This window comes from Manacus vitellinus, unplaced genomic scaffold (assembly GCF_001715985.3).
Source record: "Manacus vitellinus isolate BGI_N305 unplaced genomic scaffold, ASM171598v3 scaffold_108_pilon, whole genome shotgun sequence".
NCBI lineage: Eukaryota > Metazoa > Chordata > Aves > Passeriformes > Pipridae > Manacus > Manacus vitellinus.
In genome coordinates, this window is record NW_021938835.1 from 469,469 (window position 1) to 482,413 (window position 12,945).

Below are 12,945 nucleotides of genomic sequence, written 5' to 3' on the forward strand. Positions count from 1 at the left end.
TATTAAGACCAAAGCAGTGATTTTGTGTTTATTAAATTCTTCCATGATTTAGGCACAAAGGAAGGCTGTTCCAAAGCCCAGAGAAATCAACAGCATCTACAGTAACCCTGAGAAAAACTCTTTTGGGACAGGAATATATTTCAACACAGCTTTGACCAGCCCCAAACACTCTGTGCAGTCTCCCTGAAAGACCTTTTAAGGAAGAGCCCAGTGTGCTCCTACCCCATGTACCTTCCTACTGCTTATTCCAGGGCTGGGGCTGCTGGAAAAACAAAGTCCATAAAAGCACCACCCTTACCCACAGCTCATGGAATGGGTTGGGTTGAAGGGACCTGAAAGCTCATCCAGTCCAACTCTCTGCCATGGGCAGGGACACCTTCCACTAGCCCAGATTGCTCCAAGCCCTGCCCAACCTGGCCTTGGACACTTCCAGGGACCCGGGGCCAGCCACAGCTTCTCTGGGCAACCTGGGCCAGGGCCTCCCCACCCTCATAGCCAAGAATTCCTTCCTAAATTCATCAAATATTGAAGAGGCCACTGTTTGTAGGAGCTTCAGTTTTGCCTCTATTTGTCCAAAGATGATTTGACCACAACTTTCGAAGAGCAGAGTGTGCACAGATGTGACTGGGTTGTCTCACCTGCTTCAACCTCAGTACAGTTCCTCAAGGAACCAACATTAAGATTCCATGATTTTGCCATAACCTTCACTGTCATTGCAAGGAAAGAAGGTCCAGCCCTCACAGCCCCAGAGTAAATCAAAACCTCAGCAAGCAAATAAAACCACCCCAAAACATACTCAGATTTTAGAAGTGTCATAGTTTCTGAAGTCAATTCTGAATTTGTACTCTTAGAACTACCTACACCAACAGAGACTATCTCTCTCTCTCTCTATATATATATAGATATGTATATATATATGTATATGTATATATATATATATATGCATTTCCTTCTCAACATTGTCTTCATCTTTAAAAGCAGCAGTTTGCTTTGCTACTAAAGAGACTCATTACCCAGCCACATCAGACTGGGACTTCTGCCTCTTTCCAGCAAGTTTTCCATTTCTGGCTCTCAAGTTCTGACCAAAAAGGTAATTTTTCAATCATCAGAGAATGTGTTTGGCACTTAGGGTTTAGTGCCCTGTAATGACGTCTTTAAAGCTGGAGAGCTGAAGTGTACTTAAAATAATAAAAAAGAAAGTTGGGCTAGAAAACATAACAGCTGAGAAACTTATTGGAACAAAATACACATAAAAAAAAGGGCTTTTTATCTTTTAAACACTCAAAGAATTCTGTCCAACTGCAGTTACAACCGAAATCTTTTTTTCATCATCTCATTTTGAACACACCTTTAAAACAAACCACAACAATGGATGGAGCTTCCTGCACCCACTTCCTGCCCTGAACCCTTCTAATTCTTTGAAATAAATATGTTTTGGGTTATTTTTGTGAGGGCAATGTTTAGTGTCTGTCCCCCAGCGTGTAAACGTGTAGAATACACCAAAGGTTTAACATCTGCTCCGAATAATTTTTACAGAGGCTCTCAGGTTCTTTAAAGGTTATTAGGATATTGTACAGGTGGCCAAATTATTAAAATATGGTTTAAATTCAACACTTGTGCATTTTCATAACGTGGATCGGATTTGAAAGTCTGGAAGCCACATGTGGATGCTGGAAAACACCAGGCTGGCTCCCTGGAAGTTCCAGCATTAAAGGCCACTTCCCAAACATCACAGCTGTGGCAGCAGCACACCCGAGGTAGAAGGGATGTAAAATCCAAGGAAAGCTACTTTCCTTTCAGACAAGTGACCTTTGCCAGCAGCATTACAGCACTGCTTTCTCTGCCCCACACTGATCAAGTCAAGACCTTCCCCAGCTGAGCTTAATTTTAACATCTGACTCCAAGCACGGCGCTGCAAGTGTGTAATGCAGAGTCAGACAACTGCTTTTGATCCTGCTTCTTTGCTCAAAGAGGGAAAACTAAACGAGGGAAAACTAAACAAATGTGGTTATTAAAAAGCCCTGCATGTTCTTCACAGGTAAGACTCGGTGTTTATTCCTGTTTTGGGTTGCCTTGTATGGAATGAAGAGGAACCCTCCTGCCTGCCCAGCGGAGCGCAGGGTCCCAGCTGGGAGGGAGGACAGGATTCACATCAGCCCAAGAAAACCCACTGGTGCAGTCTGTGGTTTTGCTGGGCTGCTCTGAAGGCCACAGAAAATGGTTTTAGTGCAGAAATCTTTGTGCCTCCCTTGGGGGAAGCACTCGCTGTGTTGCTGTGGGATGAGAGGTTCCATGGGTGGTTCCCTCTGTCCCACGGTGTTCCCATTGTCTCAAGAAGCACCTCCAGCATCACCTGAGGGCTCACTCTGGTCCAGAGGAGGCCATGAAGATGATCCAAGGGATGGAGCCCCTCTGCTCTGGAGACAGGCTGGGAGAGCTGGGGGTGTTCAGCCTGGAGAAGGGAAGGCTCCAGGGAAACCTCATTGCAGCCTTCCAATAATTAAAGGGGGTCATAAAAAGGAGGGAGAGGGACATTTTATCCAGGCAGAGAGTGACAGGACAAGGGGGAATGGTTTTAAACTGACAGAAGGCAGGGTTAGATTAGAAATTAGGAGGAAATTCTCCCCTGTGAGGGTGGGGAGGCCCTGGCCCAGGTTGCCCAGAGAAGCTGTGGCTGCCCCTGGATCCCTGGAAGTGTCCAAGGCCAGGTTGGACGGGGCTTGGAGCAACCTGGGCTAGTGGAAGGTGTCCCTGCCCATAGCAGGGGGTGGCACTGGATGGACTTTAAGGTCCCTTCAACCCAATCCAAACCAATTTGATGACTCTGTGAAGTACAAGACTCACTGCTTTAACTAAAATAACATCAGAGACAGCTGAGCTCGAACCAAAACAGAGTCAAAAACCATCTCGAAATTGATACTAAATTTGATCTCCAGCATTGACTTGGGGAAATATTTTCATCCAGATTTTTCTTGGACAGTTATTGAATTGGAAGTTAGTGAAAAAGTGAAGCATTCACACTTGGTTTTTAATGGAAAGATCTCTGCAAGGAGCCTTGTAGGAGATGAAATTCATGTCCATAAACATAGCAAATGTGCTTCCCACAACACAAAGTCTATTTAAAAACCCCCTCCAGATTATTTTTTGTTAAAAAAAACCTACTAAATTTTAATAATTGCTGAAAGGAAATATTCCTCACATACACTCTCATACTTCTGTCTTCACAGAGGAGTGGAAGCACACAAAAAACTGAAAACTCTAAGAGGAGGTGCTGAATCATCTTTCCTGCTGAATCCACTGTTGCAGAGCACCCCCCCACATAAAGCAGTACAAAGCTATCCCAAATGTGCTTGTTTCCACTTGGAAAAAGAAAAGCCAATGGCCTGATGGAGCTACACTGGGAATTCTTAATTCTGGATTCAAGTTGGACAGTTTTGCACCAACACTTTCTAAGGAATGAAGAGAAGAACTGCTTGTTTCTGGCAGCAGCCAAAGGGTCTCTTGCAAGTGTCTGAAGGGGTGGGAATAGGCAGGCACAGCATTTTGTACTTCTCACTGTGCTTATTCTGCACAAAAGTAGCTTTTTAATCCCAGTCTGGAAGGGAGTTAAGTGGAGCAGCACAAAGGCATTCCTGTGGGGATGCTTCTCGGGGCAGCAGGGAAAAGCAAACCTGCCCCACAACCTGCTTCTACTTCACAACCCTTTCAAACCCTAATTTTACAGGATGAGCAGTGCTGAGGTTTTCTCTGCTGTGCTCTCACCTCTCCACAGTGGCTGCCTCTGTTCTCTTATAACCTTTCCTCCCACAGGTTTGCTTTGTTTTTTATTTTTCCCTTTAAATTAAGCAAGGCTGTACATTCACTGCTCATCTGTTCAGTAACCAAACTGCTGCCTTTAGTGATCCTGACTATTATTATTATTCATTCCCCTTTTTGTTCATTCCCTACGAAGCAGCTTTAAAGTCTCTGGAGCTGACAAGAAAAGGGTGGCTTTTATTTCATGAAAAGGGATTCAAGTCCAAATCAGACCTCACAGAATTCAAATATCAATCCTGAATATGAAATTACAGTGGTTTTGCCTCATGAAAGCACATTATAATCCTCTGATTCAAACTCAGGGGGGGATCACACGGTCCTTTCAGTAAATGCTTTATGTTAAATAACTGCCCTTTGAAGGTACATCACCATTCCTATGAAACATTTTTTATTTTAAAGCCGTTACCCAAATATCCCCCATAAAGAACATTGAAACATTTCGTTATAGTTCTATTTGAACGTAAAAAACCTTGACTTTAGCCTGTCATTCAGCTTTTTTAACCTTCTTCCACGTGCACTGTTTGGGGTCTATGTTCTTCCCTCACCGAAGACACCTCAGGATGCCTTGATGTCAAACAAGTGCTCTGCATTTTTATCCCTGAAGTTAATGGTTTCCCACAGTTTTTATTGTAGGGAATTCTCAAGTACTTTTTTGCTCATCAGCCAGTCCAGATCTATCAACAGAATCTGTGTTTTCTCTAAAGAAAGTCTGACCTCAAAGCTCTGATCTCCCTGAGCTGCGTGGAAGTGCCTGCTCATGTTGGTTGCTGCCAACATGGTGAAGCAGCTGCCAAAAAGGGGAAAAAGGGGAAAAAAAAATCTGATGGCACTGAAAAAAACCCCCCAAACATTAATTTCTCCTACTTTGGTTTTATTCTTAGCTCATTTCGATTTCTCAGCATCCTTGACACAAAACAGAAAATTTAAAAAAAAATCAGAAAGAACATGAACAAAATTCTTGCCTTTTTCCAAAATACAAATTTTCCTAGTGCCTAAAGAAGGTCATAAAAAGGAGGGAGCAGGGCTTTTTGTATGGGCAGGTAGTGGCAGTAAGATCACTGTTCTGGCATTCAAACAGGGAGATTTTGGGACAAGTCCAAATAAATCCCAGATTTCCTGGCTTGGACATCACCTTTACCTGTGTGTGTACAGTCCTGTAGTCACACACCTGAACTGCACAGGCTCCAACGTGTTCCAAGCCTAAAGCTCAATAAAGGCTCAATAAAGGGGCTTTAATCCCAGGACTTTTAGCTCAGGCACATCCCCTTGGAGTCAGAACCTTTGAGGAATGGGAGGACACATCTCCCTACAAATCTATCCTGTAGCAAGACAAAGCAGAGTAGACTTGAGAGGAGGCTGAATATTTGGAGGACACTCAGCAGAAGAAAGGTCAGAGAGTCATCTAAAAAAAGGTCCCAAGTGGCTCAGATGGTTTTAAAAACTGGGAAAAAAACCCTCTTCCAGCCTAATAGTTTATTCTCTCTGGTTTCATTATTTGCATTTAGCAAAGCCCTTAAGGAAACAAGTCTTAAACCATCAGATTTCAGACACACAGGTTTGAAGCCACCTGCCACATTTGACAAGTTTTAAGTTTATGGACTCGTACAAGTATTAAATTTATTATTATTATTATTATAAGAAATAAGAAAAGCCTTATTGCAGGCTCTTGGTAGGTACTGGAGAGCACAGAAGGGGAAAAAAAAGGCAGCAACATTCAAATATGAAAAAAACCTTCATGTCTTATGAGATACATGGGCATCATTAGTTCTGATTCCACAACTACTTAAGGGGTAAATGAGCTGCTTCCCACAACAAATTCTGGAAAAAGACAGAATTCTAAATTAAAATACCCATGAAATTCTGGAAAGAGACAGAATTTTAAATTAAAACATCTTATTTCACTGCCCTATAGTACTTACTTACCACATCATACATAAACACTTGCAGCTCTGCAGAGCTGTCACACCCCTGGAAGCAGGAATAATTAAATTAACCTTTGAGGAATTCTGCCCAATCCACCAGTTTTCAGTGTAATTTCATCTCCCAAATTGCCAGTGCTTTGTTTGTCACTTTTCTTCAAGGTGTTTAAGAGCATTCTCACACCTCAGCACACACCCAGGTGGTAAAAACTGAATTATATATAATAAAATAACTATTCTGAGAGATTGCAAACTGCCTGGGTGATCACACTGAAACCAGAAATACATTCACAGTTCCTACAAGAGCCTGCAGTTTTATTATTAAAGATATTTTTTGTTATCCACCTTATTTATTATAAATCAAACAGGTACAAGCAAGGAAATGGTGCAGCCAATGTGCAGCTTTCAGAGCAAGGGAATCCTCAGCTCACTCAAAGAAACCATTTTAGGACTAAAATGATGGACAAAAGTGGGAAAAATCCCCCCAAAAAATCACAGAAGGAACCATGGCCTGCACTTCAGGCTTCAGGCTTTGCTCCAAAATCCAGTTCCAAAATCCAGCAGCACTTGAAGGAACATTTTCTTGCTTCTCTGCAATAACATGAACAGCAATTTAAAGGAACTGAGCCTCCAGTGCAAAGTTAAACTCAGAGAACAGAATTCCCCTGGGAGCAACAGAAACACCACTTTTAATGCCACTTCCTTAAACAAAATGCTAAATTAAACGGAGCATAAACAACCCAGAACTGCACCTCAATCCTAGCAAATATTTTAAATAAACTGTTGAAATTGTTAACAACTTCCAGAGAATTTTCTGAGACACTTTAAAACCTTTTTTTTTACTTTCCTCTAAAAATCACAAGCTCTGCATTGGAGATCTTGTATTATCCCTACTGCTGCGAAAAGTTTGGAGCTTTAAAATGGATAATTGTCCTGGCAAGTCCAGCTGAAGCAGCTTGTGATCCTGCAAGCCCCTTTCACCAGTTTATTTAAGTCTTTAAAAGGCATTTTCCATTCTTTACTTACTGTATTTTGCATCAACACACACATTAAAAAATATGTGCAGACACACAAACAAAATTATATATATTTATGGATGTAAAAGGGCACAGAGTGTATCTTCATCACAGCCAAACCTTTAAAGAGCATCAGGTATTAGAAAATACTCTGTGACTGAAAATAAAGTTAAAAATAGGTGTTCTTGTTAGATTTAGACAGGGTCCCTTAACTGCATGTCCTCTTTTCCATACAAAAGGAGTTTATATGTAATTTTTAATTTATGTTTAGGTAAGACAATCCCTTCAGGAGGAGAATAACAAGCTGCTTTCCTGAAGTCACTCCAGAAAAAGTCTCCCAAGCCAAGCAGAAGGAATCCATGTGTTGGCAGTGATGAAGCTGAAAGCAACAAAAATGAGTGGAGAAGTAAAAACCCCCTGGAATTTATTCTACTTTTAAAGAAAAAAAAAATTAAAATTCCCAAAAGTCTTCTGCAGGAATAACTGGAGTTTCCAAAAGTGCAGCCTGTGGCACAAATGTCCTTGTTAAATATAGATATTATTGTGACTTTCAGTGGTTGTCAGGAACTTCTTCAACATCTTCGTGCTTTCAGATGCATCCTGGGAAAGGGAAGAGATGATCAGGATTAACCACATTCCTGGGAATAAAACCAACCCAAAAAGCCCCACTATTCCCATTTTTATTCCTCTGAATACCAGTTTTATTAAAATATTAACTGTATTAAAACAGAAACTGAGAGGAAAACCTGCTCAAGGTTCCACAGGAATGTGCAGTTCAGCCATAAAATGGGATTTATTATTTTGCATCCCTCCTCACTTCCATAGGAGAGGAAGAACCTGAGTAGTTGTTACTGTTCTCCTTCAGACTTTAAATATTTATGTACAGCCAGACTTATTTAGCAAACCAGAATAAGCTGTACTGAAAAAAATTAATTTGCAATTCCCACATATATAGCTGAAATAAATATCTCAGTACACACAGACCTCTCTTACCATTTAAATATAAGTTCAATTGGTAAAACTGAGTGGTTTGAACCAACCATACTCCAACTAAAAACATTTAGAAAGAGGCAAACCAGTCACTTCAGTAATGCCCTGATTTCACAGCTGCTTGATTGGTGCAAAAATGTTGGGAATCATCTTTAGAAATTCAGTCTTTTAGTTCCAAAAAGAAGTTATAGGTCAAAATGAGTGTTTAAAGCAGCTTTCATGTGTGGCACGAGCTACAGAGGCAGAACAGAGCCCTGAATGTAGGATGGAAAAAGCCATGAAAACAGAAAGGTTTTAACATGAGACACTTCCCCAAAGGAAACTGCAGCTTAAACAAGCACAAAAAAATCACTCCCTGATATGTTATGGCTCCTACAAGAGCCTGAAAAGTCAAAGTGAAGTTTTGAGGGCACCTGTAGCTTCATTATTTCTGAGAGCAGACATGTCACAGCAGGCACAATTCCAGAAATCACTGTCCCCCTGTCACTAAAATCCCTATTTTTCTGCCTTTTCAGATGGAATCTTCACCAACAGCAGAATGCAAGAGGTGAAAGACACACAGAAACAGCCCAAACCTCCCAGTAATTTTTAAACATGGGATTTTACCTTGACTAAACTCTTGAGGACTTTAGAGGAAAGCAGAGGCTTGAAGGCCTCAATTGTCACCGTGTCCAGTTTGATGACATCAGTGTAGCACTGGTACAGCACTGCAGGGATCTGCCAGACCTGGCAGTAACTCAAAACTAAACCACAAGGAAAAGAAAATGGGGTTTAATTTCAGCAGAGAAGGAATCTCAGCTCTGTGTATAAAAATGACAGCTTGAAAGGTGTGAAAGTTTATAAATTAACTGCTCCAGCCACCCCTCATCCCACAGGAACACCAGGAAACAGACCACCAAAAATGAGTTCAGTGCAGTTGGTGCTCCTTCCTGGCAAATATTTTAACTGGAAATTGGGTATTATTGGTAAATAAACTGTGTATTAACTGGAAAAATGTGTATTACTGGTAAAGAAAAATAATAGGAGCTTCTGCTAAAAAAGAATTAAAACCAAACAGGTACCAAAAAAAAAAGTGTGAATAAGATAAAATCATCTACTTTTAGCTCCTGCCAGACAAGTTTTTCCTCATGTTGCTATTATTTTATTCTAAAGTAAAAGCCTGAGGGGTTTATTAGATTATATAATAAAACTGAATCTAACTTTTGCATGAGGTTAATCAGTAGCATTTTGAAACATTACCTTTACATGCAGAAATAACTTTATGAGCTTTTACTTGGATGCTCAGATGAAAGTAATTCTTAATAAAACCTACTCAGTTCATCAGTAAAATTCCCAAAAACCCAACGTACAATGTGCTTTGTGAGGCTACAGTGAAGAATTTTCCAGTACTTCTGTCCCACACTTGAGGGGTAAAAGGATTTGTGGGTGGTTTTGAAATTCATCCTTATTTTCCAGGGTAAGATGTGAAAACTTCAGGGGTTAATTATCCCAAAAGGTCACTTTTCAGCCAGTTCACATGATTAAATAAGAACTCTAATTGCAATGGGATGCTCCTCCAAGTGAATTTTGTGTTGCCACCACCAGCAGCCTTGTAAATAATTGGAATTATAAATAATTGGAACTGTAAATAATTGGAACTGTAAATAATTGGAATTGCAAATAACTGGAATGGTAAATAATTGCCAAATACCAGCAGCAGGAAGATCCCTCACAATGTTGGGCTGTTCCAGCAGTGGGCAGCAAACCTGCTCCTGGAATTCTTTGGTCTTCAAGGCTTTCAGGAATGGAGATGCAAGTGTTAAAGTGGATTCCTGAGTTTTATAATCAGCCACGGGGCACGTTGAGAGGATGGTTACCTGCAAACCTTCCTTTTGCATGGAGCCAAAAACCTGGAATTAAAAAAAAAAACCAAAAAACACATCAGGAAAATTTATCTTCCCAGTGATAGCATCAAAACCCAAATATTAATTTTAATTTCAGAGCAAAGGGCAGTTTAACTTGGGGTTGCAGGACAATTTGAACCAGAAATTTTCAGGTAGAAATTTCCCACGCACTCCTCTTGGCATGAACATAAAAAAAAACCCACCCAAAAGAACAGCTAAAATATTCACCAAGTCTAGTGATTTTCTGGAGATTTTTTAGGTTTTCAGCACTGCAAATATATCAGTACTTACTATTTTTATTCGTGGTGATTGTGGGAAGAAAAAGGACTCGAAATGAAACCAGGCAGCTCACTAAGCTGCAGGACATTTGAAATGGGAACTGTGCTTTCCAGATGTTCTACAACACTAAAAGAGTCTTTATTTTAAACACTCAGATTTAATTCTATTCAAGCTGAATGCAGAAAGAGGACTTCAAATTTTCCACAGTTTTCCTCAAATTCAAAGAAGAGAGCTTTAAAGCCACTGTACAAAACATTCTCTTGGATTCATTGCTTGCCATCAAAAAAACACCAACACCAGAGAAGGAAATAGGGAATTTTTTAGATGTGACAGAAACTTGCCTGTTTCTGTCTATGCCCCAGTCACAGGAGGGAAGCTGCCTGTCCCTTCACATCAGTGTAGTAGCAAACTGATGAAAAACCCATATATTTTTGTTGGGAACACTGGTTGGAACGCTGGGAACAGTGGCTGGAATGCACAACTGCAAAACCCCGTCTGTCCTCATTTCCCAGTGATCCCTTTTCTGAGAGAACACACACAGAGGCAAAAATCTGCCTCCTGGAGAGTGAAGCTGCTCAGTTAATCAGGGTTTACACACAGGACAGGTCTGTAATTCACATTAAAAGCAACAGATCACCAGCACAACGTTTCTGCCGTGCAGTCAAACCCACCAAGAACCACGAAGCCTAAAAATACTCAGGAACACTGTTCCTGAACAGCCACACTGGAAATCACACACATCCACACACAGCTGGAGAAACACAAAATGGGGAAGCCAAGGAAACCACAGCCACCTTTCTTTCACAATCCCAGTTTAAATCAAGTGCAAGAACGTGTGGAAAACAGCAAACCCCCAGTGTTTTAGGCCTCGGGGTCTCTAAGCCTGACTTGATCCCCAGTCCCAGCCTTACACAAAGGGCTTTAGAATCTCTGCCTGTCCTTCAGCCCAGCAGAGGTTTCTAGGTGGGGAGGCAGGTTAGCAGACAGACAGCAAGATAAAATAAGCCACACCTCCCTCAGGCAAAGCAGTGACCCAAATCCATCAAGAAAATCACCAGCCACAACATTCACCCCCAGATTTTATCTTATTAAAACCAACATGATGATATTTGGAGGGACTTAGATGACCCAGCAGCCTTCCTGTACCTGTATTATGCTGGGGGGAGGCACTGGGAATATTAAATCTACAGGAAAGTGGGATAAATGCTGCTTTGGAGGCACCTTGCTCCTTGTGAGAGGCACAGAACACACCCATGAACAGACACCATCCCTCAGGATTCTCCCAACAGGTTTGGCTGGTGATTCCTTGGCAGCTGCACAAATGCAGCTGTGTTATTGTATTTTAAGGGAGGATCCTCCAGGAGCTGAAATGCAGCTGAAATAAGCCCTGGAAAATTAAAGCCAAACAGGAAAAAGGGTTTGGAAAACTGAAACTGTCCAAAAGATGCAACTGCACTGAGCTGGGAGGTTACAGCAGAGACAACTGGCAGCATCTGGAAGGAGACTCCACAGGATCTGCAGGGAGTAAATCTGTGCATCTGCTGAATATTTAAACAAAGAAAGCCACTGAGAAAAGTTATTTCCAACACTGTCATGCTCAGAGTATCAGAGAAGAGGCCCTCACACTAAGCTGAAGATCCCCACCCCTAAGATTTCATCACTCAGTTTGTTGTCTTGCCAGTTTTACCTTCTCAAGCCACTGGAACTGTTGATCCTCAGCCACGTAGCAACTACACTGGCACAGCAGAACCTTAAAAAAATTTAAAAATGGTGTAAACAAATGGTTTAAAAGGCACAACAACAGCTCATAATCATGTGTAAAAGTGATGTGGTTGTAAACAATAGCTTGTTCAGTCATTTGGGGTTTTTTAAACTCTATTTCAATGAGGATTCTTCACTTTGGACTGAGTTTCACACAGCAGAACTTCACATGGTTTTAGTGAGCATCAACCCTTGAGATTATCTATGAGATTCACCCAGAACCCTGCAGCCTGAACACTCTGTGGGTGGATGAAATTGCTCCCATTTTAACAGAGTTAAATCACAGAGGAACAAGTGTTTAAGTCACTTACTGTGGGGTCTGATATCAATCTGTAGAACAAACAGAAAGAATCTGTGGGGAGGACATTTGTGGTGCTGGATGTTCGACACCACTCATTCCACAGCTTCACCACTCCAACCACTTCCCAGCACACAGAATCCAGAATAAAAGACGACAGGAAAGCTGCAAAACCCAATAAACATCATTAACTTATGAATAATAAAATCTCTGTTGTACAAATAAATACCTGAATTAGATTATCCCTTTGCGACCTGAAGTAAAAATAACTCATTTTTATCAACATGCATTTAATGGCCAAATCCAGGAGAGATCAACAATATTAATAACCCCACTGTATCAAAATTTGTAAGATAAAGAGCAGTTCTACATATAGAGATCCACAACATCAAAAATTGTGTTCTTAGGAATTATACCATTACAGTCAACTTCAATTCCTTTAGTATAAGCTAAGGATGTGAATATTAAGTTTCTACCACTTCTTGACATACCAGATATAACAGATTAAATGTAAAAATCACTGAAGCAGAATTATTACACTGGTTATAGAAAGCAGAGAAAAGAGTGTGGCAAATATATTCATCAATCAAATTCCTGTCAAAAGCTACAGAACACAGATCCAGAACATCTATTACCATTTTTCAAGGAAAACCAAAAACCTGAACAAAAACTAAACAAGTAAACTTGGATATGAACTAAATGCCATCTAAATGGGACATAAATGCAAGCAAGACTTAAAACTTCTTCATGCCCACAGGGAAACAGCTACCAAAAAACCCTCCAGTTTAAGTGTGTGGGGGAAGAGCAGAGGGTGTTTTAAGCCTCTAGGCCTGATGAGTAAACAACCACCTGAAAAGAGGGCATGTTAGAACTGGAACGTGAAAAAGGGACTGACTGAGCAAGGAAACAAAAGTTTAATCCCCTCCCCCCAAAACACTGCCCATTAGAAATTAAAGAAATTACAGTTTACTGACCCATATTTG

The 12,945-nt window shown here is 40.8% G+C and overlaps 1 protein-coding gene across 1 annotated transcript; it reads right to left on the minus strand.

The window, feature by feature from the left end:
* Nucleotides 1-5,419: 5,419 nt before the first annotated feature.
* On the minus strand, nucleotides 5,420-12,150 carry PSMG1 (proteasome assembly chaperone 1). Its single transcript, XM_018087104.2, has 5 exons — nucleotides 11,976-12,150; nucleotides 11,591-11,653; nucleotides 9,432-9,630; nucleotides 8,348-8,484; nucleotides 5,420-7,351 (listed from the first exon to the last, which is right to left on the minus strand). The coding sequence occupies exons 3-5, from the start codon at nucleotides 9,616-9,618 to the stop codon at nucleotides 7,277-7,279; spliced, it is 399 nt and encodes a 132-aa protein (XP_017942593.2). The 5' UTR covers nucleotides 9,619-9,630; nucleotides 11,591-11,653; nucleotides 11,976-12,150; the 3' UTR covers nucleotides 5,420-7,276.
* Between the last annotated feature and the right edge of the window lie 795 nt (nucleotides 12,151-12,945).

Excerpts from the sequence above, each read along its gene's own strand:
- PSMG1 (XM_018087104.2), bottom strand. The coding sequence starts at position 9,618 with ATGCAAAAGGAAGGTTTGCAGGTAACCATCCTCTCAACGTGCCCCGTG. Across the intron at positions 8,485-9,431 it reads GAGGGATCTTCCTGCTGCTG|TTTTGAGTTACTGCCAGGTC; the intron begins GTATTTGGCAAT and ends CTTGTGGTTTAG. Across the intron at positions 7,352-8,347 it reads TCCTCAAGAGTTTAGTCAAG|GATGCATCTGAAAGCACGAA; the intron begins GTAAAATCCCAT and ends TCCCTTTCCCAG.